At 40.9% G+C, this 27,820-nt stretch overlaps 1 protein-coding gene across 10 annotated transcripts in view; it reads right to left on the minus strand.

Moving 5' to 3' along the window:
* Positions 1 to 27,820, minus strand: part of LOC131687112 (protein unc-79 homolog) — a 1,793,695-nt gene that overhangs the window by 1,146,596 nt on the left and 619,279 nt on the right. For 8 of the 10 annotated variants that reach the window (XM_058971154.1, XM_058971155.1, XM_058971160.1 and 5 more), the window contains one exon: positions 13,446 to 13,525. In XM_058971154.1, coding sequence (XP_058827137.1) covers positions 13,446 to 13,525 — 80 coding nt within the window. The remainder of the gene's footprint in view (positions 1 to 13,445; positions 13,526 to 27,820) is intronic. The other 2 variants (XM_058971161.1, XM_058971158.1) reach the window with 1 other exon arrangement.

Raw genomic sequence — 27,820 nt, forward strand, 5'->3', positions numbered from 1 at the left:
CGGTGCCTTGAATCCGGCCATAAATCCTACGATTGTAAGGGCATAGGCAGGAGCAAACTATGTCGTCGCAGGTAAGTCCACTGTGGACTTACCCTTCCGAAAGCCAAACTGGTTGCTTGACAGACCGTCCGTACCTTCCGCGTACGGGGTGAGCCTGTTGAGGATGATCCTCTCAAGCAGTTTGCCAGTCGTGTCGATCAGACAGATTGGTCTGTACGCCGATGGGTCGCCTGGCGGCTTCCTGGGCTTCGGCAACATCACCAATTTCTGCCTTTTCCATCAATCGGGGAAACGGCACTCGTCAAGGCATCTCTGCATAGCTAGCCTGAACATGTTCGGGTTCGCTATGATCGCCTTGAGAGCGTTGTTTGGAACTCCATCCGGCCCTGGAGCTTTGTTCATTGCTAGGGATTTAGCCACTGCGAGTAGTTCTTCATTCGTCACTGGAGCCACCATTTCGGCCGTGCCCGCACTGTCTCGTAGTGCAGGTGGTCAGGGGCTTGTGGCTCGAGACGGGTAGAGTACTTCGATAATCGTTGCCAACCGGTCCGGATACCGTTCTGGGGGTGGAGAGCCCCCTTTGGTCTTGGCCATCACAATCCGCTAGGCGTCACCCCACGGATTCGCGTTGGCACTCTCACACAGGTTGTCGAAACACGCTCTCTTGCTGCTTTTAATGGCCTTGTTGAAGGCCAATTTCGCAGCTCGAAACACTTCACGGCGGTTCCCTCTTGCATCCTCGGTGCGAGCACTTTGCATCCTACGTCTAGCTCTGAGGTAGGTTGACCGTAGAGCTGCAATCTCGGCACTCCACCAGTATACCGGGCATCTACCGTTTCTTGGCAGTGTTTTTCTCGGCATAGTGGCGTCGCACGCGCGTGATAGAACAGCTACCAGCGCATCCCCGCTTAGACTGTCGGTGTTGGCCTCCAGTCCCAGGGCCGCGGCGAAAGCTTCGCTGTCGAAGTGATTGGACTTCCACCCGCGTACCTGACAGGGATCTCCCGCCCTCGGATGCTGCACACCATGGTTGATCCTAAAGCGGATTGCTAAATGATCGCTATGGGTGTAGCCTTCGTCTACCCTCCATTCCATGCCTGGAGCCAGACTCGGGCTGGCAAATGTTAGGTCAATCCACGCCTCCACTCCGTTTCTACGTAATGTACTAGCGGAACCATTATTAGCTAGCACAGTATCGAGTTTCGCAAGCGCTTCCATTAGCGCTTGACCCCTGCTATTTGTACAGCGGCTGCCCCACTCCACTGCCCAAGCGTTAAAGTCTCCCGCTATGACTACCGGTTTCCGGCCCACTAGGTCCGACGATAGCCTGTCGATCATCTGGTTGAACTGTTCTATTGGCCACCTTGGTGGGGCGTAGCAGCTGCAATAGAACACACCATTGATCTTGGCAATCGCCACACCCTAAGACTATCACGTTATAATAAAATTTCACTTTTTAATGCTAACACTGAAGATAATCATCATTTTGAATATTTTTATTTATACTCTATTTTCTTGAATTTCATTGTAAACCTATTGATAGTTTTTCTGTAATTTTTGTTTATTTTTTTCTTTATTTGTATCGTTTTATCTAACTTAGCTAACTGCGAGGAAATTTAAATTATTTGTGGGTAGCAAGGGCAAAAAACTAGAAACGTTATGGGGATAATTATATTTGAATATTTATTGTTTTCAGGAAATGATAAATATGGCCCATGTATGTAAGATCTCGTAAAGCGAGGATATCACGAACAGGAACATAGGGTGGTTTTCTTCTGGCTCGTAAGGAGTCTATTAATTGGGATCTGGCTTCACGATATTCAGTGCAAGACCAAACAACATGTTCAATATCTTCGTAACCCTCTCCGCAAGCACATTGATTATCTTCTACGATCCCAATACGGCGGAGATGCGCATTCAACGTATAATGGTTGGACATGAGCCTAGACATCACACGAATGAAGTTTCGACTTACATTCAACCCTTTGAACTATGCCTTCGTTGATACCTTAGGGATAATTGAGTGCAACCACCGTCCCAGATCACCATTGTCCCATGATGTTTGCCAACTAGTAAGCGTCCTCTGACGAGAAGCGCTATAAAATTCGTTGAAGGCAATAGGTCTTTCATAGATGTCGCCGTCCAGTGCTCCTATTTTGGCTAAATTATCCGCTCTCTCATTACCCGGTATGGAGCAATGAGCGGGAATCCACACTAAGGTAATTTGATAAGATTTATTTGTTAATTTAGTTAAGTATTCTCGTATCTTCTTCAAAAAGAACGGAGCGTGATTATCAAGCTTTAAAGAACGTAGTGCCTTAATTGTGCTGAGGCTATCTGTGAGGATGAAATAATGGCTCGGAAGTAAAGTATCAATAATTTCCAGACTATAGTGAACTGCTGCTAGTTCGGCTGTGTAAACAGAGGCAGGCTCTGCAAGCTTGAAAGAGATCGAGGTGTTATTGTTGAAAATACCGAAGCCAGTAGCCTCATTGATTCGTGACTCATCAGTGAAGAACATTTTATGGCAGTCAATGTGATTTAATGCAGTTAGTTCATGGAGGCTACCAAAAAGCTTGAATAGAAGCATGCGACTTCAACGTTTCCCTTAAACACATGCAATTGAAGCAACACTGATCACTAGAGGGAAGGTGAGGGAACATTCGTTTTGGTAATATTGATAATAACAGTAGAAAGGAATGGAAAAGCAGTGCACGAAACGAGCGAGAGGACAATTTAAATTTTAGTTCCGTGTGCAAGCTACTTCTTTCCACACAACGTATTATGTTGCTTGTTGAAAATTTGTTACACATCTTAAAATGGAAGTTTCAGTTTAACTCTCACTAGAACACAATTGATTGGTCCTGAAAAGAACCGTTGCTTTTATTGTAATTTACGCCCACTCCCAGCGGACACTGTGAGCCAGTTTGATTTCTTTTGCGAGAAAATTACGTACTTGGCGCACTATTTTGTATCCTCAAACAAACCGACCAAATAGGCATCACTGGCTTCATTACGGCTGATTTTGTAAGCGTAGCTCGACGTTGGAGTAATACACAACCTTACGAACCAGACGCTGGAATGTTAGCCAGCGGATTAGTTGCTCCGTTGCTCTTTAGTTGGGGCGAAATACTGGCATGGCGACAGTTTCTGATCGGTAGTTGGTTGCGATGGGCCACCAGTAGCTGGGACACTTTTGCGCACCGTCATCATTGCCAACTGCTTTCCTCCGGTAAACTGGCTGCTTGCTAGTGCTTGAACGAATACGAATGATGAGAAAAACCGACCGACCAATATTCATATATGAAAACACGAGAAAGCACTACTATCGCTCTCTCGCTCGTTTTCGTGCCGTTCGGCTACCAATACTAGCATAACCAAAACGAATATTCTGTCTTTCTATCGCTTTCAATCTAGTGGCCAGTGCTAGCAAACTTGCATGTTCAGTTTTTCAATAACAACATTCCAACAATATTTTCAAAGAATGTTGCAGATTTGAAAAGAAGGAAGGAAAAGATTTTCACAAATTTAAATTCTTTTGTCTTATTTGTTAGCGCTGATACTGGCCATGGGATGGTGGGGGAACACCCACATTAGTTTTAGTTATGATGGTATTGGCAGCAGAAAGGAATGGAAAAGCAGTGCACGAAAACGAGCGAGAGAGGATAATTTAAATTCTCCTTCTTTCTTTCCACACATCGTATTTCTTATATAGCTTTCTGAAAATTATTTGTTATACACCATAAAATGTAAATTTCAGTTTAACTCTTATTAGAACACAATTAATTGGTCCTGCAAAGAACGGGAGCATAATTCAGACGCACTCCCCGCGGACAAGGTGAGCCAGAAAGCACTATTTTGCATCCTCGAACAAACCGACCAAGTAGGCATCGTTGGCTTCTCGGGGCATCATTACGACTGAGCTTTGTAAGCGTAGCTCGACTTTGCAGTCCTGCAACAATCTCACGACCCAGACGCTGGAACGATAGCCTACAGATTAGTTGCTCTGTTGCCCTTTAGTTGGGGCGAAATTTTTGCAGGGCGACAATTTCTGATCGGGTTGCGATGAGTCACCAGTAGCTGGGGCACTTTTTCCGACCGTCGTCATCGTCAACTGCTTTCCTTCGGTGGACTGGCTCCTTGCTAGTGCTTGAACGAATACGAATGATGAGAAAAACCGACCGACCAATATTCATATATGAACACACGAGAAAGCACTACTATCGCTCTCTCGCTCGTTTTCGAATATTCTGTCTTTCCATCGCCTTCAATCTAGTGGTCAGTGCTAGCAAACTTGCATGTTCAGTTTTTCAATAACAGCATTCCAACAATATTTTCAAAGAATGTTGCAGATTTGAAAAGAAGGAAGGAAAAGATTTTCACAAATTTAAATTCTTTTGTGTTATTTGTTAGCGCTGATAAAGGCTATTTAGTTTGCTACTAGCAAGGAGCTGCACAAACAAATCGATTTATGCAGTTAATCAACGGAGGCTGCCAAATAGTTCGAATAAAAGCATGCGACTAGTGAACTTTGCACGTTCTACATTTTATCAATACTAGAGAGGAGCAATAAAATAATTCAAATTGTAATAGCGACATGCAATTGTGGCAACACTGGCCATGGGATGGTGGAAGAATACGCACATTTGTTTTGGTTATGATGGTATTAGCAGCAGAAAGGAATGGAAAAGCAGTGCACGAAAACGAGCGAGAGAGGATAATTTAAATTCTCTTTCTTACTTTCCACACATCGTACTTCTTATATAGCTTTCTGAAAATTATTTGTTATGCACCATAAAATGTAAATTTCAGTTTAACTCTTATTAGAACACAATTAATTGGTCCTGTAAAGAACCGTTTATTGTTTTATTGCGGGAGCATAATTCAGACGCACTCTCCGCGGACAAGGTGAGCCAGAAAGCATTATTTTGCATCCTCGAACAAACCGACCAAGTAGGCATCGTTGGCTTCTCGGGGCATCATTACGACTGAGCTTTGGAAGCGTATCTCGACTTTGCAGTCCTGCACAATCTCACGACCCAGACACTGGAACGATAGCCTACTCTGTTGCCCTTTAGTTGGGGCGAAATTCTTGCAGGGCGACAGTTCCTGATCGGGTTGCGATGAGTCACCAGTAGCTGGGGCACTTTTTCCGACGGTCGTCATCGCCAACTGCTTTCCTTCGGTGGACTGGCTGCTTGCTAGTGCTTGAACGAATACGAATGATGAGAAAAACCGACCGACAGATATTTATATAATCGTGCTAATATGCACTACTGTCGCTTTCTCGCTCGTTCTCGTGCCGTGCATGAGCCTTTCCTTTCCGTCCGGCTTCTAATGGCCTAACCAAAGGAATATGCCGTCTTTCCCCCACCAACTGCTCTCGTCAAGCAACCCAATAATCATAGGAACAAACATGTAGTGGACTTATATATAAACTTTTCATTATTTTATTGTTCGGTTGGTCTACCATAATGACGGATCTGTGCGGGATGGGCTGAAAATTTTCACTTTTCCGAGTCGTTTTCGAAAGATTTTTCAAAACACATTTTTTTGTTATTAGTGCATGTTACACATACTTCAAATTTTAATACAGCATAGAGGAAGATATTTTCAACAAATTGGCCTAAAAATCAAATTATTCTGTTAAGTATGATAAAAGTTATTAACGTTCAAAATCTGACGCGGCGCCGCAGCCGATATTTTGAAACGGGACCCCTATATTGAAAGCTTAAATGTATTCTACATTAAAATGAGGCCGTATGGTATCCGGCCAAGAATTGAGCCACTGGGGTCCTGCTCCCATGTCGTAGCAGGCGACTGAAAGTAGGAGACCCTAAGTCAAGGTGTAGTTCCGTGCCGTGGACTTGATGACTGGAGGGTCTAAAATATGCCAGCCGCGCACGGAGCATTTTGGGTTTTGGCCGTACTGTGTTATGCGAATTCCTGCAAATAAGGCTGTTAACGCGTGTCTCATACCGGAGCTATCACAACTCGCGATATCTGTGTTGTTGCAGTTACACTGTCTGTCGGTAACGTATACAAAAAATATATATTGTTCATCATATCTACCGCATAACCAATCATCTCCTTCTGATGATTTCAAATGCGTTGTATCATATTGTAGCAGAAATGGGCTTCCGCTCATTATCGGCAGTAATGCGAATGCTCATCATATCATTTGGAGCAGCTCAGACATCAATCTGAGAGGCTCTGAACTGATGGAGTACATAAGTAGTACAAATCTCCATATTCTGAATGTGGGAAACCGACCAACTTTTGCGAGGTCTGGGAGGGAGGAGGTATTAGACATAACGCTTTGCTATGATAGAATTTCGAACGAGCTGGGAAATTGGCAGGTTATAAATGAAACTGAACCGTATCTATCCAATCATAAATATATATTTTTCGATCATTTTGATGTCACCTTCGATGCGTTAACATATCGTAATCCTAAATCTACAAACTGGGACCTCTTTTTGGAAAACTTGGCGACTAAATTTCATGAATATTTTCCAACCATTAATCAACTAGACGACTTAGATGACGTCGTGGATACGACAAACTCATTCATAGTAGCATCCTACGAAGAAGCTTGACAACTTCATATTGTTAAAACGACTAAGGGACCCCATTGTGGAGGGCTGAGCTTGAAAGAATGAAGAAGGATATGAGAATAGCTTGGAATCGGCGTCAGCGTGATGATTCCAGGGCTTTCAGGTCAGCTCGTAGTGCATATAAGAAATGTCTTAGATCTGCAGAGCGGGCTGGCTGGCAAAACCTATGCATTAATATGTCTTGTCTGAAGAAGACTAGCAGATTAAATAAAATTCTCTAGAAATCGAATGATTTTCAGATGAACTCCTTTAAATCCAGAGATGGTGTTTATGTGAGGAACGAAAAAGATGTTCTTAATTGTCTCTTCGACACACACTTTCCAGGTTGTATCGATCCGGAGCTGAACAATGTTCACATATCTCATTCTGACTCATGGGCGTTATCATGCATATTGGTTTCCACTTGGTCTTGACAAAGATTATGTTTTGGAGTCTAGCCACTGGAGGTATATCCCGAAGGCATGGCGAGAAATAACTGTTAGATTTATTCCCAAAGGGGGGCGATCAAGCTATGAAGAAGCCAAGAGTTTTAGACCTATCAGCTTAAGTTCTTTTCTTCTGAAAGCTTTGGAACGGATAATCGATCATTACATTAGGAACGTTAGTTTAGTTGAACTTACCCCAACCGCATATTTCATTAAAAACTATTTAAAAAATAACTTTTGTTTGTGGATAGAAGTAATGTCTATACGGACACTGAAAGCTCTTTTCACGCGCTAGCGAAAAATATAATTATTCGAGAAATAGATTGAAAATCACCCTAAATAACGCAAAGTATTTAAAATTTTGAACTTGGTGTGCTTGAAAACACAAAATCACCCACAACTTCCACCAAACAAATTGTTTTGCAACAAAACCACATTGGATAATGGGTTTCACATAACTTGAGGTACACAAGAAGAGACAGCGCTCTATGTCTAATAGAAACAGAGAAAAAGGGATTCCGCCAACCTACCCCAACCGCCAACTAGTCCCGGGCTCCCCTACTGGATTTTGCATCGGAACAATCTTTGACTTAATGCAGCAGACATTAAGATCTGTCGAACAGTGGTGTCGACAATTTAAATTATCAGTTAACCCAAGCAAAACTTCAATGGTTCTTTTAACGCAGAAGCGAATACCAAACGGGGTTCGTCCCTTGCAGTTCATTGATTCTGTGCTACAGTGTGCAGATAAAGTCAAATACGTTGGAGTTATTTTGGATTCCAAACTGAATTTGTCTGTTCCCATTATGTTCTGAGTCAAGAAAGCGTGCATGGCCTTCGGGCAGTGCAGACGAACTTTTGGTAAGACCTGTGGTATCAAACCTAAACACATCTATTGGATTTACACAACAATTGTACGTTATATGTATGCCTTATGTGGTGGCAGAGGGGAGAGTTGATGACAGTCCAGTCAAAGCTAAACCATCTGCAAAGAATGGCGCTCGTGGCGTTGACTAGTGCTTTCACCACAACTGCGACTGCTGCTCTTGAGGCACTTCTAAACATCAAACCATTACACGTACACCTCAAACAAGAAGCACTATCATGTGCATACAGACTGCAGGTTACTGGGCTTTGGAACAGTAACAATGTTGATCTTGCTACCGGTCATACACAATTGTGATCACCAATGGTACCATGGGGTGAAGATATTCTTGTTCGCAGCGATATTACACTCACATGTAGTTTTCCTTACAGGACATTCCATGTGAAGATTCCCTCTCGAGAGGAGTGGTTGTCTGGCTACATGGAAAGACAACAACAAATACAAATGGTCTATTACACTGACGGTTCTCTGATGGAGGGACGAGCTAGTGCTTGTGTCCAGTGTCGTGAAATAAGATTGGAACAATCTCACTCACTAGGATGATACTGTACTGTATTCCAAGCAGAAATCTTTGCGATTATGTGCGGGGTACAATCGGCCCTTCAACTGAGTTTGTTCGGCAGAGTTATAAACTTATGCTCCAATAGTCAGGCTGCAATCAAGGCCCTTAGCTCAGACAAATTCCGGTCCAAGCTAGTGATCGCGTGCCAAAACCAAATCGAAGAACTAAGCATTATCAACACTATCTACCTTGTGGCTGCCCGAAAATTCCGGTATTACTGTAAATCAATGGGCTGACGAATTTGCCAGAGCGGATTCAGCGATTGACTTCGTTGGTCCTGAGCCCGCCCTGTCAATTTCTACAAGTTGGATAATGGATTGCCGCCAAACAAAGGCGTTTCTAGAACAACCGTGCCCAGTGATTTCGAAAAATCTCCTACATTTTTCGAAGCTCCACTGCGGCATGCTGACCAGGGCTTTAACTGGCCACTGCAAACTCAATAATCAAATGCAACTATTCAGCGCGCTGAGTCTTTTTCATGTGATCTTTGTGAATCCGACTACGGAGCCTCATACCATCTGATATGCAACTGTCCAGCAGTAGCGCAATAGCGATTTCAAGTTTTCGGTCGTCCAGAGTGGTTACACTCGGTTACGAGTATACTCTCCGAGCTGCAGAGGAAGTGGCGCAGGGACCAACAAAGTAGCGCCATTGGCTAGAACGCCGCCGGGGAACCACAAATCGGGTTTCGGGAGAAATTCAACCTCCGGGGAACTCTCCGATGGTGTAGACTAGGTCAATCGCCTGGACCAGTTGGGTAGTACGCGACATAGCACCAGGCTTGGGTCATCTGGGCGCCAGTGAACCGGACGTCAGGCTTCTCTGGAATCGCCGGATCGACCTCGATGCTATATCGGGTAGCTCATGAGTAGGCTAGAACCATCGCCGGGGATTAGACCGAGTAGATCATATCGTCGGGTCATTGGGCGCCAGTGAACCGGAAGCTACGCACCACTTGGAATCGCTGGACGGACCTCAGCAACTACTGGCTGGCCCGTTGAGTAAGCTAGGTCCACCGCCGGGGACTAGACCGAGTAGACGGAGCGGGGAGCTAAATGGCTCACAGAAAGCTACATCAGTATTGGATGCAATCTACCGCTTGGGAATTCACAGTAGGGTAGATTCGCCGCCATGGACTACCCGACAGTGTCGTGACGAAAAGGGAAGCTAATTGGCTCACGAACCAAACACCGGTACCGAGAAAAATCCCATTGCCGGAGAACTCTCAGTCGAAGTAGGATAATATCCGAGTTGATGTCGATAAAGCTGGGAGCTAAGGGACCATTCATAAATTACGTAACGCTTTTAGGGGGGAGGGAGGGGGTTCGACAAATTGTTACGTATTGTGACATAGGGGGAGGGGGAGTAAGCTAGATCGTTACGCATGTTTTCACCGAAGAAAAAAAATGTTCAAGGAATTTGTTACGTAATAGGGGAGGGGGGGGGGGATAAAGAAGTTTGGGACAATTTGTTACATGGAGGGAGGGGGAGTCAATTTTGGGAAATTTTTGCGTTACGTAATTTATGAATGGTCCCTAAATGGCTCAAGGAAGCAAGTATCGGTGACGGGGGAAATTCCTCCGTCGGGGAACTATCGGCCGGAGTAGGGTGAGTTCACCGTTGGAGACTATCCATGTAGATCATGATAAGGTCGGAAGCTGAATGACTAACGGAAGCTACATGGCTCAACGAATCAGCGCCTAAACGGCACACAGGGGCCAAGAGCTAAACGGCGACGTAATAGATGAAAAAAGAAGCTAGTGAAGAGTCGAGAGTTAAATCAAAGCTCATAGGTCAAGGCACTCTATGAACCAAACGAGGCTCCGAGATAGAGCAGAAGAAAGAGGTGGGACGAAAGCACATTGACCCCCCCACGAAGTAATACCTTGTCATAGTTGCGTGGGGAAGAAGGGCGTAAAAAGTAAGGATTGTTTTAGTGGTTGGGCACGAACGTGAGTCGTGAGGCCAGGCCAGGTTTTTTTAACCTTACTATAAAACCTTTCTAAATGAGAAAGGCAAAAATAATAGGTAAATGTTTTAGAAAGCCTGAGGCTTCTATTTTATGAAATGATTTTTGTTTGGGTGACAACAGATATTTTCAAGACGCTCACCACTTTTGTGTGAAATGACTGTACGGAGCTATTCGGACCCCTTATTCTATCAAACGCCGTTCAGCGGCTTGTGGCTGCGCACACGATTGCACACACAACACATGTTGTGCCAATCGACAGCTGTGACTACCCAGTTTGTTTTTTAATACAATTTATTTTTTGCTTCTTATGGAGTTTCTCCAATAAAGATTTGAAAGATAAACATAATTCCATTGTAATTTTTTTTAATGGCGGTCTGAATTGCCCCATAGGGAGGTCCGAATCACCCCTACATTATAAAAGGATGGAAAAACGGAGTTTGCAAATCGTTGCCTAGCGCTACCATGGATTGGTACAAATTTATTTTTACGGCTCCAAAATGTAGCTGTGGTTTCAAACTGACAATTAGGACCTTTGACCGATAAATTATTTCACATCTATTCACCTAAAGAGATGATTCGCTTAGGTAGGTCCGAATAGCCCCGGGTTTCCCTATATATTAGGTTGGCAGTTATTTTTGTGATGTTGGAATTTTGTCCCTCATTGTCGTTCAAAATATGAATCAAGGTATCAGAAAAAAATGTGGCCAAATTGTGAGCAGAATTGGACCACTTTATCGCCTGCCCCAAAGCGATTGAATTAATATATGGGATGCATGTATTTTTTCACACGTTACATACGAAATTTCAAACTTTTTTCAAAGTTATCGCAAAATTTTGAAAATTGGTGCAGATTGGGCACACTAGACTTCAAATGGGAAGTTTTCGAATTCTTTAATGATTTACTAAAATGCTTGGATTTGGGTCTTAGATTTTTTTTCGTTTTTTTTTCATGCATTTTTTTTAACTATGCTATATTTCACCCTAAAGAGGAAAATTTGGTAAACACCAAAATTTCTCACTAGGGTGAAAATTTATTGGTAAAACCAGTCTTTGCACTTGAGGACACAAATCCTCATTTCGTACACAGTTGCTTTTCGGCTTCGCCTCATCAGAAACCGACACTAACTTTTTGTCAGAATAGATTAGTGCCGGCTTGACGCAAATCCCTTAAAACTAAAACACACTTTTTATTTCAATCGAACGACTGATCAAACGTGAAGTCCCGTCCGAGCAGAAGTTCTGTTTATGCCGATGAGACATAGTGAATCCGAAACTTTTCTTGGCTTAGCAGGTCTATGCGAAAGCATTATGCTATATTTCACCCTAAGGAGGAAAATTTGGTAAACGCCAAAATTTCTCACTAGGGTGAAAATTTGTTGGTAAAACCAGTCTTTGCACTTGAGGGCACAAATCCTTATTTCTTACTCAGTTGCGTTTCGACTTCGCCTCATCAGAAACCGACACTAACTTTTTGTCGGAATAGATTAGCGCCGGCTTGACGCGAATACCTTAAAACTAAAACACACTTTGTGTTTCAATCGAACGACTGATCAAACGTGAAGTCCCGTCCGAGCAGAAGTTTTGTTAATTCCGATGAGACACAGTGAAGCCGAAACTTTTCTTGGCTTAGCAGGCCAATGCGAAAGCACTATGCTATATTTCACCCTAAGGAGGAAAATTTGGAAAACACCAAAATTTCTCACTAGGTTGAAAATTTGTTGGTAAAACCAGTCTTTGCACTTGAGGGCACAAATCCTTATTTCTTACACAGTTGCGCTTCGGCTTCGCCTCATCAGAAACCGACACTAACTTTTTGTCGGAATAGATTAGCGCCGGCTTGACGCGAATACCTTAAAACTAAAACACACTTTGTGTTTCAATCGAACGACTGATCAAACGTGAAGTCCCGTCCGAGCAGAAGTTTTGTTAATTCCGATGAGACACAGTGAAGCCGAAACTTTTCTTGGCTTAGCAGGCCAATGCGAAAGCACTATGCTATATTTCACCCTAAGGATGAAAATTTGGAAAACACCAAAATTTCTCACTAGGTTGAAAATTTGTTGGTAAAACCAGTCTTTGCACTTGGGGGCACAAATCCTTATTTCTTACACAGTTGCGCTTCGGCTTCGCCTCATCAGAAACCGACACTAACTTTTTGTCGGAATAGATTAGCGCCGGCTTGACACAAATCCCTTAAAACTAAAACACACTTTGTGTTTCAATCGAACGACTGATCAAATGCGAATTTAAGAAGTTTCGCCAAAAATGACTTAATTTGTACATGATTTAGAGGTGTCTTCACTCCAATCATAAATCATATTTATAAATTCACACGTAGAACAAAAATCTGGGCTGACCCATGTATATTTCAAAACTTTTTCAAAATGTGGAGAGGTGTAATATATATATATATATATATATATATATATATATATATATATATATATATATATATATATATATATATATATATATATATATATATATATATATATATATATATATATATATATATATATATATATATATATATATATATATATATATATATATATATATATATATATATATATATATATATATATTCCAAAACAACGAATAGAAAGGAACAAGAATAAATCGTTACGTTACACACAACATAACACGCATTGGATAGATTTTGCTAAATTACACACGGAAATACCTCATCTGTGGCGTGGATGAATTATCCTTTTCACGTCCACGTTCGGGAATCTGGGAGAGTAATGCTTCCTTTAATTGAGTGGAACGTAATTATTTCATTAAAATAATCACTATGTAGTGCTTAGGAAAGTTGTTTGTTAGAATCTTCTGTTTTTCACTGTGCAAATTAAGCGCACTACTTAATTCGAAATGTGATTACATTTTCCAATTTTAACGAAGTCTTAGATTATTGTGTTTTCAGATAATTACCAGATTTTCTAGCAAATTAAATATAAAATAAATTAAACTTGAATATACATACAGAACAAACATGCGGCATATGCACTAATACGCCACCAACCGAGTGAGGTTCTGGTTGAGAAACTGCTACCGGGACTGGTCCTGCGAATTAAAAGCATTGTAGAATTATTAGAATTATATGGTTAAGCGTGGATAATGTAACTGGAAAGGAAATTGAAAAGAGTTAAGCAATTTGTTGACTGATCTAAAGTAATCATGCAATGAACGACAGCTACAGATAGATAACGGAGATTTTGAACGCTGCCATTTGTTGATAATTTATAATAAATCAATCATCAATCGTTTTGAAAATATAACACACCCATTGGAACAAAACCCCAATTAGGCTTGCCACCACTCCGGGTTTGACCAGTTTTCGAGAGCGATCTCCGGGCTTTACATCAACTTCTCCGGGTTTGGTGGGCATAATTTCAATTTTTTGAAATTGATTATTTATAAAGTATTTAAAAAGTCTAAGTTTATTATTACTCTGGTTCAGATTTATTTTGCCCGACCAACTCTTCGTTTCAAGGTGACGAAGATGGGTTCACCAAATATTAAACGATTTCGTTTTGCTCTCCGTCGAGCAATCGCTTTGATTTCAATTTCTGTCTAGTTCCACTCGAAGTCCACCACCCTCCAGGTCAGTGAAAATCTCCGGGTCAAAGCCTCTCCAGAGGTGGCAACCCTACCCCCAATAACTGATTGTTAAAAGTAGGATAAGTTTTCTATGCTTTTGTTTTGCAAAAATGATTGGAAAAGTGTTGGTTTTAATTTTTCAAATCAAACTTATACACTGAAAAATATTTACAACTCGTTAGATGCACATAAAAGGAGCGTCGCAATTCATTTGAATTTACATTCAAGAACATGTAAAAATGCGCTTTGTCCACAATTCTCCATCTCCATTCAACCGAGTTCTACATCAAAAGCGACACAATATTTTATTTCACATGTCAAAATATTTAAAATTCCATTATTAGACAGCAAAATACGTCGCAATGTTGTTTACGTCAAATGCAATTTTAATTTTTTCTAAGTATGTACACTCTTAGAAAAAATGAAAATTACATTTGACGTAAACAACGCAGCGACGCATTTTTCTGTATGATAATAGGATTTTATATGCTATGATATGTAAAATTGAATATTGTGACTCATTTGATGTAAAACTCAGACTGAATGAACTAGGAAAAGCCGAACATCTCATATTTTTACATGCAATAAAATGTAAATTTATGTGAATTGGGACGCTCCTTTTATATGCATCAGGCAAGACTTAAAGATTTTATTGTTATGTAGGTAAGTTCTGACATGACGAAGCCGAAAAGTTAAGCTTGCATTGCAGATGCAGCATTTGCATGTTGAACGATATCTTGAATGGTCCCAAAAAACCTGATACGGTTGTTGGGAATGCCCAACAGAAAAGTAAATCGAAATAGGGTAATTTCGGGAGAGATGCCGTGTCAGGAGAGATGCCGCACTCTCTATATCTCGTATATGGGGTCACTTTTATACGGTAATATGATATTGTGCGATTGTCTTTCGAAGAATTACAACACTGGAGATGTAAAATAATCCTTATTATTAACTCATGAAAATTTTATTAATGATTATGTGCTTATAGCCATATAATATAACTTTTCGTTTGCATAACGGATCGTCGAGAATTTCTGAGTATCGCAATAAAATTTTGTGTTTTTTTAAATTGTTCGATTTTTTTGGTAAATCATGTATCGGTTGAATAGCTGGGATCTTTTAGAAGGCATTCTGATCATGAGTACAGTCAGCTATAATTTCAGAGGAAAATGTCGTCGTGCGGCATCTCTCTCCTACAATTGGGATAGATACCGCATCAAAATTGCAGGTGAGATGCCGCACTCGATGGCGAAGGAACCATAGCTAAAAAGTATATTTTTTCACATCGGAATGTCATTAAATGAACATTTTCGTTAGGTACAGGTTCTTAATAAGGTATACCCACAAACTAACGGACCTAACACAGTGACATATAGGATTATGAGTCTATTTATCTATATATTTAAACGGGCGGTATGTATCTAAGTATTAGTTACTTCGATTTATTTTTTAAAGTTTCTGGCACTAATTTTCGTGAATGCATTGATTTGTAGTGATGTCAATATTGAAATAAAAACGAAAATTTCAAGGAATTAATGCTTTTTTCAAAATGAATCTTTCAAGAACGAACCATCAATCTATCATCTATCTATCTATCCATCTATCTATCTATACATATAAAAGTCAAAGTTTGTATGTATATGATTTATAGACTCCCAAACGGCTTAACCGATTTCCGTAAAAAAATATGCACAGTAGGTATTTGTTATACGGCGTGTTTGTGTGCTATTAGTTGGAGATTATATACCCGCCAGATGGCGCTTTGGAACAAATTGTGTTTTCCTCCTATTTCGTTGAAAATCGCAGCAACGCGCGATGGGTATCAGCTAGTGTTATATAAATTCATTGTTGGGAGAAAAAACCAAAAACTGCTTTTAAGAAACCCTACTAACACATAGATATCGCTCATACAAACATATAGATAAAGAGTACGCTTAATTAAGTTACTCAAACTTAACTGTTACACAAGGTTGCAAAAGAAAAATATTTTTAAAAAGTCGAATAAAAAAATGTTTCTAGAAATGGTAGTACCCTCTTAAGAAAAGTGTAGATTAGACTGGTTCAATTTTTGACTTTTAGCTCCACGAGGCTCTACTGATTCCTTTTATGGCCCTTAGTAATTGTGCAAATTTTGGTACCGATCAGTTGCGTCTACGGACCCTCCAAAAATTTCAATTTTTATATGGAAATTAGTATGGAAAATCGGGTAAAATTGAAAATAAATTCATAAAAAATCACCTCATCAATCAATTCATGAGAACACTATATATTTCTAAAGGTATTCTTCTACTGAAGACATTCGTGGAACATTGTAAGTTTGTAAAAATTTGCTGAGAAAAGTTATTAACCAAAAAACAGCATGACTTCAAAACAAGTGGGTTTTATTATTAATCATAGCAACCCTGTTTGAATAGCTCCATCGTTATAAATGTAAACTAGGCTTACCACCCACCGCTCCCGTATGGCAGATACATCAGGGAAAACCCTGTTCCTATTTTCTCATTTGTAGCCATTTGTTAGAACGACAGCCTTGTTGAAATGCATATTTGCGTATAGAAAGGTTATGCAATCGCTCCAAAAATCGACTTCTAAACCGAGGCCCGCAGGGCCGTGTCTCATATACCATTCGTCTCAGCTCGTCGATTTTTTATAGCAGGGTTTAAAAGCCTGGACTGTAGTGTATTGGCACTGTGTGGAACTCTCGACTCACTTTCGTGCCTATTCACTAAAAACACCACTTACTTTTTTCACCTTTCTTCCCCACGGAGTTACATCAAGGTATTATTATTGTGCTTTCGTCGCATCAATTTTTTTTTTTCTAACGAGCTTTCTGCAGCTGTCTCGGAGTCTCACTTGATCCATGAGATGGCTCAACCACTGAGATGGCTCAACTCTTGCTTTTCGTCTCCATCTATTACGTCACTATTTAGCTGCTGATTTCATGAGTTATTTAGCTCCCGTTTGAATGAGTTGTGCAGGCCCAGCCTTATTACGATTTGGTGAACTCCCTCTTCCGACTAAGAGTTCCCCGACGGATGAATGTATCCCGACACCGCATCCATCCTACTCTGCTTGTTTTCGTGAGCCATTCAGCTCTCGGCTTCGTCCTGATCTACTCGATGTAGTTTCCGGCGGTGGACCTAGTCTACTCAACGGGCCAGCCAGTAGCTTCCGGTCCACTGGGGCACTAATGACCCGCTGCTGGCTGTTCGATGAGATCAACATGAACTATTCCTCGGCGGTGGATCTGGCGTACTCGCGAGCTATCCGGTAGGGTGTTGAGGCCCGGTGATTTCGGTGAAGCTTGGCGTCCAGTTTGCTGGCAACCTGATGACTCGAACCCGATGCTGCGTCGCGTACTACTTATCTGGTCCTCAAAGGTAGATTTAGTCTTCTATGTCGGAGAGTTCCCTTCGCCACTTCCTTTGTAGCTCGGAGAGCGTACTCGACACTACTCTGTTGACCGATATGCTCGCCGTGGTACATCTCTTCGACGATATTGTTGACTGTCACGCCGGGCATATCCCTTCGAACTTCTTCGAACCCAGGGCATTCGAAGACCACGTGTTCCGGTGTCTCTTGTACGTTCGCATACTCCGGGCAAAGAGGATGACGAATCATGTCCAAACCGATGCAAGTATTTCCGGAAGCAATCGTGGCCGGACAAAAATTGCGTTAAAAGGAAGTTCTTCAACAGCTCCGTCCTCCATCAAGATTCTTAATTTGTATACCTTCCCTTCTACTTCTGTTCCATGTTGATTGTCATGTTCATCCACAATTCTTTATCCGGTTTCAAGGTCGTTTGTCCTGATAAAAGCACATCCGAGATTACAACTGCACTGGATACGTACGATTTGCTCTTTCTGCAATCCGAGAGTTGTACCTATGAAGTGAAGAGCTTGGTAACTGCAACCGACGCCAACGTTGCTATTCGCAGAAAGGAGGCAAAACAAAGGAAAACGTAAAAAATAGGATCTCGTGATAAATATTATGTAGAAGTGGTCTGCGTAAATTGTGATTCGACTCGGGGAAGATTTTTATTTTAAATAAAATGATGGATTGAGCGCAATAAATAAAATTATTGGCTGTGACACAATAAATTATTTGATTGAATTCAATAACATTTGTTTATTTGTTTATTTGTTTATTTGTTTATTTGTTTATTTGTTTATTTGTTTATTTGTTTATTTGTTTAGTTGTTTATTTGTTTATTTGTTTATTTGTTTATTTGTTTATTCGTTTATTTGTTTATTTGTTTATTTGTTTATTTGTTTATTTGTTTATTTGTTTATTTGTTTATTTGTTTGTTTGTTTATTTGTTTCTTGTTTATTTGTTTCTTTGTTTCTTTGTTTATTTGTTTATTAGTTTAATACATCAACAGGCATATCAAAGCCCCAATGATGTTGGCCTTAATTCTAATCTTATTTCTAACAATCAAGTACACAAGAACAATAGTCATACAATAATTAAAAACAAAGAATAAAAATGTCAAGTGTTGTTAGCTAATTGATTAAATAGTCTGGAAAAACGAATACGCAGAGTTTGTTGAGAAACGTTGAAATCGAATGCTGAAGCTGCCTGGTTAAAAATTCGCTGCAGACCAGTGATGGCTCCATACATACTATAGTTAGTGCGTCGGAATGGTAATCTGAACATAATGTTGTTGCGTAGTGCATGACCAACTGCATAAGAGACGTGTTGCTTAAACGTAAGTTGAGAATCCAGAATCACTCCCAGATCATTAACGTGACTGACGCGTTCAATGTCTGTTTCTAGTAGACGGTAGTTAAAATGAATCGAATCCCTTTTCCGTGAAAGCGATATAACCGAACACTTCTTCGGGTTCACGCACATGCGATTCGTGTTACACCAATCAGCAAAGACATAAAGTTGCTGTTGGAGTAATCTGCAATCTTCAATTGAACGAATTAGTGGAAATATCTTGAGGTCATCTGCGAAGGACAATCGAAGGATATCTCGGTCTGTGAGGTAGGATCGAAACGGCTGCAAAACACTACCATTTATTCCAAATCTCTCCATTTTTGCGATTGCGATATCGTGATTTATCTTATCGAAAGCTGCAGATAAGTCGGTGTAAACAACGTCGGTTTGAGCACGATGTTCCATACTCTCTGTTATCCCGAGTAAATACTCATGGGTTCTAACACCACACAGCCCCATGAAAAGACCACGAATATAGTTCGTGCCTATTTTCACTACCATTTAAACACCATAAAATGGTCTCAATAAACCATAAATATACCAACGTATGGTTTTTCTATGGGATCTACCGGAACATGACGATGGTGTTTTCGTGGGTTGAACCCATTTCAAACACCCATGCCCAACCCCATGAGTATGGGGGTATTATGGACTTTACGTTTGCTCGGGATGTAGGATGTTAAACATAGCAGGTTAGACGTAGTTGATCGTCCGGACCGGAAGCCGTGTTGATCGTCACTTAGGTACTGCTTACAATGAGCCTGAAGAGGTTCCATAATCACCAGCTCAAACAACTTCGAAACAGCACTCAATGAAGTTATTCCACGGTAATTATTGACGTCTCGCTTATTACCCTTTTTGTGAACTGGGAACATGTTCGCGTATTTCCAGTAAGATGGAAAAACTCCTCTAGCAATACATGCTCGAAAGATATGAAAAAGCGTTGTCATCAAAGCTTCAATATGCCTTTTCAGGATAACAGAGAGGAAGCTCTGGTAATCATCGTTGCGTCGACATCGATAGCACCCAAAGCTTGGCCTACAAGTGGAGCTTTGCTAGCAGCGAGTTCGATTTGATCAATGGTTAGTGCCTCATCTGTGAATACATTCGCGAATATTTCCGAAAGCACATATGTCTCAAGATGTGGTAGCTGTGTTACCATTGAAAGTCATAGAGGACGGTAGTCCAGATTCCTTGCGCAACTCGTTCACGTATTTTCAGAAACGTTTAGGATGCGACTTAAGATCGCGCTGAATATTTTGCTGATATCGAAAGAAAGTGTGTTGACAGGCTCGTTTATAAGCGTGGTTGAGACTAACGTAATAGTTTCTGAGTGGTATTGTGCGATATTTTGAAAATCTCCTCAGGGCAGCTCTTTTGATGGATTTGAGCCGTCGTAGCGTACTCGTTAGCCATGGAGGTCCGGCTTGTCGATGGTGAACTTTCTTCGGAACGTGCCTGTCAATAACGTATCCCAGAAAAAGTTTGAACTGCGGTTTGGACATCTTCGGGGTCTAGAATATTTTCCCAATCGATGGTGGAAAGAAGGTCTGCGATATTTTGATGCTTTACGAAAATCGTAGAAGACGGAGAGCGGTGAAATATCGAAGTCACATTGCACCACAGTGCTATCAATCTTGGCGATCAATGGAGGACGATGCGCTACTAGTTTTACTAGAGGAAAGGGAGCCATAACTATTGATGTGGCGGAGACCTGATCGCTGACAAAACACGAGGAAATACGAGGAAACGGTGCGTGATTTGTCGTTCATTGGCGAAACAGCAATAGAAGCCATGACCACAATTCGTTCCACTATATTTTCAATTTGCAGGCTTTTGTAGTGAAGCTTGAATCTCTCTTAAACGAATGGAATTAGAGATATTGACTTTGTCGAACCAGAAGGATCATCCAATAATGAAACGATGCTATCAAGAAGCGGAATTTCATTGGTTTTGAAGCTTGCCAATGTCGGAAAATTTTTATCTGTGGAGGTGAATACGAAGGCTAATGACAGTATCCAACGAAACCTTTCGATTATTTCGTTCGATTTTCGCGGATAAAAAGAATATTGCCAATTCATATTATGAGTGGGAATACACCAAGAATTGGCTTTTGTCACTGTAAAATAAACGGATGCTATGTTTGTTTCTGTTGATGTTATCCAAGAAATATTAGGATATTAGCAAAACAAAGGAATGCGATGAAAATAATCATGATGGCTACGGTTTCAAAGGAGGTGGCAGCGATAAAGTGGCTTTTATATTGATTTTCTGTCTACGCAAATGAAGTGATTCCAAGCCGTGAAAATCGCTGCGAACAAATGGTAGGGATTGTGGAGACTGTGGAAAGTACGATTCAAGAAAGAAAAAGCGTGAATTTTTCTCGCGCAAAAGTTTTTTATTCCGGAGCGGTGGTAAATGGAAGATCACGACGATAATGGTTTGCAACACACTCTGCAGCGCTTGGTTCAGAAAAGGATACCTAAAAAGAAACGCTGGAATTAGTTGCTGATAGGTACGCATGGCCGAGCACAGATCACACCTTTTACATCATTACTATCTAGTTTCATCCGGTGGTTCATCATATTTTCGAGGAATAATATTGTGTATACTACCCATGATCGCATGTTTGCCACGTTTTCTATGGGATTTCCTATCTTAATGGGACTGACTGATCATAGGCAGTATAGTGAAATGCATGAACGTGAATGCACATGAAATTCAATTCACTTAGTCTGTAAATAAGGGGAGTACGGGAGTAAACGGGATTGGGTGGTTGTACTTAACTTGCAAAAATTGGTAATACATTTTAACATTTCTTATATTGTTCTTACTAACAGTAACACGAAATGTTAATTAACTTTAAAATTTATTGTTGGAAAATAAAATTGATTGTTGCAACACGTTTATTATAAAATTACTAGAAGTACTCCGCGTCGAACAATTAAATGTCCTATAATTCTAGGATAACCACTTTTGATAATTCATTACCATAGTTTTTAACTTACTCCGAGAATTTTATCCAAACTGTGGATAATGGATGTGGATTTGATGACCAATTTGGTAAGCAGTATACGTCACGTTCAAAAATGTTCGAACGTTCGACTGTTTAATTTACCTATGATTATGACCCGTGTCTGGCCATGCCATCAAACGCCGGAAGATCCTTTGGCTCGTTCCAAGCACAGACAAACAGACATAACAATTCGCAGATTGATATGGGAAATACATCGATGATATTCAAAAGAGCACATCTGAACATTACATAACATAATTGTCGCTTCAGCTCATGGCATCGTCAAAAGCATTTGACAGGCAAAGCTCTAATAGTATTTCAAATTGTTTGAGTTAAAATTGGAGACACAAGTGTTCACCATATGATACAGTACGCTACTTCGAATTATAAAAAAAATCTTATCGCTTGCGCTAGATATTTTGCGCTACCTCACAGGACCGTTATTTGAAATCAAGATTCCGTGTTATTTCATTTGCCATACTAATAAATTGGAATCAAATTTATAATTTTAAACAATAACTCATTATTTGATTCCATCTTTGGAATTACCGTATCGACGACAAAATGTTGAATTCAGTTAATATACTGTAGCAACTTGCCACAAATTCGTGTGTACCAATTTGCCCCAGGGTACGCACTTGATGTTTGTTTCTTGAAGTAGATGTAGTTGTAGTTAGTATTTCAGCTCCAGCCAAAAAACCGTTTCTCATTAGAATTGGATGTGTTTTTGGCGCCGGAATACTACAGAGTTCAGCTTAGTCGGAATGTTGGCTAGTTCTAATTCGCATTCCGGCTCCAGTGAAACAACTGATTCTTGCTAGAATCGATTGTGTCACTGCAGCCGGAATACGAAGTAGAACCATCCAAAACTCCGGCTCATTTTCGATTGAACTTTACTGGGAGCACGCAAAGTACATATACCGAAAGCCGATAGAAGCGCCAGTTAGTGGCTAGTTGTTGCTTGCTTAAAGATGATAGTTATATTTTTACACATACTTGGATGTCAGTAAAAGAAAAACAACTTTTGGGATGGGTCAAAATCCACATTGAGGGGAAATTCTGGAGAAACTATTGTTGGTTCGTACCACAATAGATCTAAATATTGGTCGCAGTGGTCCGTCTCCAACAGAAACAAAAAAAAATGTTGGTTCAACGCAGTTCACAGCTGTCACGAAAGAGTTGACGATACTCATGTTGTTCACGAGCACACTGTGTTTGGTGAATATTGGTTTGGAACTTCCCCTCAACGTGTGATAATTGTCTTTTAAGCACAAATCTCCGATCAACATGGGGAACGTGCTATTTGAGCCAGTCGCTACTGATTCTTGATTCTAGTTCAAAGTTAGATGAGATATGATGACTATATCAACATGCTCTGTGTATCAACCTCGAAAAACAACGCATTTTACGCAAGTTAATATCATTATTGAAGCCACGCACAATGGCGTAACTATATCAAATCCATGGCCAAAATTATTTCACATGCTTTTAAGCTTTTTTTATACGAAGGCAAGTGATGAAAAATGGTTTTTCATGGTTTTAGACAATTTATGACCAAAATATGAAAATATTAAACCTCGTTGCAGTGTTATCCAAAGCCGAAAATAAACGAATTCCACGAGCATTATTATTTTTCAATGTTTTAGAGTAATCTATCGGTTTGAGGAATCCTCGCATTAAGATTTAATCTGTTTCAACTGTTTTCATAAATTAAAACATTTTTTTATTCATTTCGTTTATTTGATAGGCACAAAATGATTTAATCTGTTTCAACTGTTTTCATAAATTAAAACATTTTTTTATTCATTTCGTTTATTTGATAGGCACAAATGCGTTAGCTTGGCGGTTCCAAGTTCTTTTGTTTTTACATTTTGGATATCTTAAAACTAGGAGATTACAATGTTGAAATATTTTTTTACAAAAGAAAAAAAAGTTTACAGCTATAAGATTAGAAATAAGATTCAATATACAAGAGAGGGCCGAAAGATTTTTTTATAAAAAATTTTGAAACGAGCGATTCAGTTTGATATACAAGAGGGGGAGTAATAGTATTTTTCGAAATATTTTACAGTTATCTCAAAACTAACGATATAGTTTAGTACACAAAAGGGGGAACAAATATTTATGAAAAATTTCACAGATATCCTAAAACTAGGCATATAATTCTATTTACAAGATGGAGGACAAGAGTTTCAATAAAGAGTAAAAATTATAGCTATCTTAAAACTAGGAATACAGTATACAAATTTGATTTTTTGACGAAAACTTTTGCTTGGTCAAGATATTCAGAGGGTGGCTTATTTCCACATCAGTGTAGCAAGTTGTATCAAGGACAGAGGAGAGAAGGCGTATGGTGACAGGGAAAGAAGAGCAAAACTTGCCACTTTCGCTGAAACGGGGGGGAGGGGGGGATCAGCGAAACAAATTTACGCCTCAGTCTAGTAAGTCGTCGAGTACCGGATTGGCGGATGGTATTCTTCGGACCCGCGGGGAATTCTTCAAAAGTCATCTGACCTCGAGTCGCTCTCGCTTCAGTTTCCTTCTATGCAGGCGTTGTGGTAAGGGCGACGGCGGTTACATAGTTGCACTATGGAGCTGATCGGTTCCACATGGCAGGAGGAAATTTCTAAAAACGAGAAATAAAAGAGAGGGGCTAAATTGGGCTATTTATCGTTTTTATGAAAGTATAAATAAGGGACATATAGGGGAAATCACGAGTTGCCAGCATATCTCGGACTGGTACATTGGGTGGTCTACCTCGGGCCCGAAGGGAATCCTTTAACTGAGACCTGGCGTCCAAATACCCGGCGCATACCCAGACAACGTGCTCGATGTCGTAATAGCCCTCGTCACAAGCGCACAGACTACTTTCCGCAAGCCCAATACGCCGCAAATGCGCATCCACGGTGTAGTAATTGGACATAAGTCGGGACATTACACGAATAAAATCCCGACCCACATCCATCCCCCCTGAACCAAGGCTTTGTTGATACCTTTGGGATAATCGAATGTAGCCATCGTCCTAGTTCCCCATTGCTCCATGAGGTTTGCCAACTGTTGAGCGTCCTCTGACGACAAATACTGAAAAGTTCGTTGAAGCAGATTGGTCTTTCGTATATGTCACCATTTAATGCGCCCACCTTTGCTAATGAGTCGGCCTTTTCATTGCCCGGGATAGAACAATGAGAGGGGACCCAAACAGAGGTAATCTGATGAGATTTTTCAAATAACGTACACAAGGACTCCCGTATCTTCCCCAGAAAATACGGGAATTGCTTTTTAGGCTTCACCGCACGAAGAGCGTCGATAGAGCTGAAGCTGGCCGAAACGATGAAGTAGTGATCTGTGGGCAGAGTGTCGATGATCCCAAGGGTGTACTGAATTGCAGCTAACTCTGCGACGTAAACTGAGGCGAGATCATTGAGCTTGAATGAAGCGGTGATAGTATTGTTGAAGATACCGAAGCCAGTGGACCCATCGAGGTTTGATCCGTCAGTGTAAAACATTTTGTCACAGTCGACTTCTCCGAATTTATTATAAAATATATTGGGGATCACTTGCGGGCGTATATGGTCCGGGATTCCACGAATCTCTTCCTTCATGGATGTGTCGAAGAATACAGTAGAATCAGAAGTATCTTGGAAACGAACACGGTTGGGAATATATGAAGAAGGATTAATGCTCTGTGCCATGTAGTCGAAGTACAGGGACATAAATCGGGTTTGAGAATTATGCTCGACGAGCTTCTCGAAATTTTGAATCACCAACGGGTTCAGAATGTCGCATCAGATGAGCAATCGATATGAGAGTTCCCAAAATCGATTTTTTATCGGAAGAATGTCCGCCAGCACTTCGAGACTCATCGTATGGGTCGAGTGCATGCAACCCAAGGCAATGCGCAAGCAACGATACTGGATTCTCTCCAGTTTGATGAAGTGTATGTTCGCAGCGGAGCGGAAACAGAAACACCCGTACTCCATCACCGACAATATCGTTGTTTGGTACAACCTGATCAGGTCTCCTGGGTGTGCACCCCACCATGTTATTGTTATTGTCCGGAGTAAATTGATCCTTTTTTCTGTTTCAGACACTTAATGTGACATCCCCTGGTACCTTTAGATTCGAACCAGACCCCGAGATATTTAAATGTGCAGACCTGATTGATCGTTTCACCCATTAATAGAAGCTGGAGTTGCACCGGCTCGCGCTTCCTAGAAAAAACACCCAACTCAGTTTTCTCCGTGGAGAACTCGATACCCAGTTGAAGAGCCCAAGCAGACAAATTGTCCAAGGTATCTTGTAATGGTCTTTGCAAGTCGGCAGCTTTGGGCCCTGTAACGGAGATCACCCCGTCGTCTGCAAGTTGCCTTAGCGTGCATGAATTGGCAAGACAATCGTCAATGTCATTCACGTAAAAATTGTAGAGTAGGGGAGTAGACATGAGCCCTGGGGAAGACCCATGTAGCTAAATCGCATTGTTGTTAAATCGCCATGTGAAAAGTGCATGTGCTTTTCAGACAACAGGTTTAGCAAAAAGTTATTTAAAATTGGTGAAAGACTCTGACAGAATATTGATAGAAACTGAATCAAAAGCCCCCTTAATATCCAAGAAGACTGATGCCATCTGCTCTTTGTTAGCATAGGCCATTTGGATTTCTGTAGAAAGCAACGCAAGGCAATGGTCATGAGGGACAATGTTATCCTCAAGAAACTTGTTAAATAAGTTCAGCAAGCGCCTTTTTGCAGTGTCAGGCAGATTCTTCAGCAAGTTGAATTTGATTCTCTCTGCATGATAAGAGAGCAAGTGAGAACTCCACCGTCGGTACGTTTTCTGTATCGGGACAGAGTCTGGACAGATCTTCTTGACGAAAGCGAATATCCAACGGTTTGAATATTCCACGTTCTCGTTGGTACTGTTTCGGTTAAGCATACGTCGATCCAAAGAGTGCTCATCGCTGTTTCTCTTGTTAAACCGTCGACGAACCGGCGCTAATAACTGCGTTTTTTGGTTTTCATTAAACTCTTCATTCGCCTTTCTAGCGATGCGTACTTCTGATAGCTAGCGGGTAACTCCAAAAACCTGTACTCTTCCTCCGGAGGAAGCTCTTGGGTGGATTCGATTTTAACGGATATCGCGGTCGCGTGACTCTTCCAATCAATGTTCCATGTGAGGTCATACGAGACATTGATTGTTTCCGATGGTCTTGAACCGTTAGCAATTGAAATCACGATAGGCAAATGATCGCTACCGTGGGGATCAGGGATCACTTTCCACATGCAATCTAACTGTAACGATGTCGAGCATAATGATAAATCCAACGCGCTCGCGCGTGCTGGTGGTGTAGGAATCCGCGTCATTTCTCCCGTGTTTAAGATGGTCATGTTGAAATTGTCGCAAAGATCTTGGATTAATGTTGATCTATTATCATCGTGAAGACAACCCCATACCGTACCGTGCGAATTAAAGTCTCCCAGAACTAGCCGCGGTGCCGGTAAGGATTCCGTGATATTACAAAGCGTTCGGTGCCCTACCGAGGCTCTAGGAGGAATGTAGATGGAAGCAATGCAAAGGTCTTTCCCTTTGATTAGAACTTGACAAGCGACAATTTCAATGCCTGGTGTCGAAGGGAGGTTATTTCGGTTGAAAGAATAGCACTTTTTAAGGGACCACTTCAACGGAGAAAACATGCTAACAGTGAATGTATTCTAGGAACACTGTTGGTTATACTGTGATAATTTTGACAAAATAGGTTCACCCAAAAAATGAGCGTTACATTTGAAAAAGTCTTGTGTATATGAACGTATTCTGGTTGCAGTTGAAAACTGGAAAATCCAACCAGCGACAATTGTATTTTCTCTGGTTCTAAACAATGAAATCACGTCGGAAGTAGTGCGCTGTATTCGTACAATGATGCACTGCTTCCGACATCAAGGATTAGCACTAAACAAGAGAAAAAATGATTGTCGCTGGTTGGATTTTCCAGATTTCAACTGTAACGATAATATATGTTCGTTTAGC

This window comes from Topomyia yanbarensis, chromosome 3, assembly GCF_030247195.1.
Source record: "Topomyia yanbarensis strain Yona2022 chromosome 3, ASM3024719v1, whole genome shotgun sequence".
Taxonomy (NCBI): domain Eukaryota; kingdom Metazoa; phylum Arthropoda; class Insecta; order Diptera; family Culicidae; genus Topomyia; species Topomyia yanbarensis.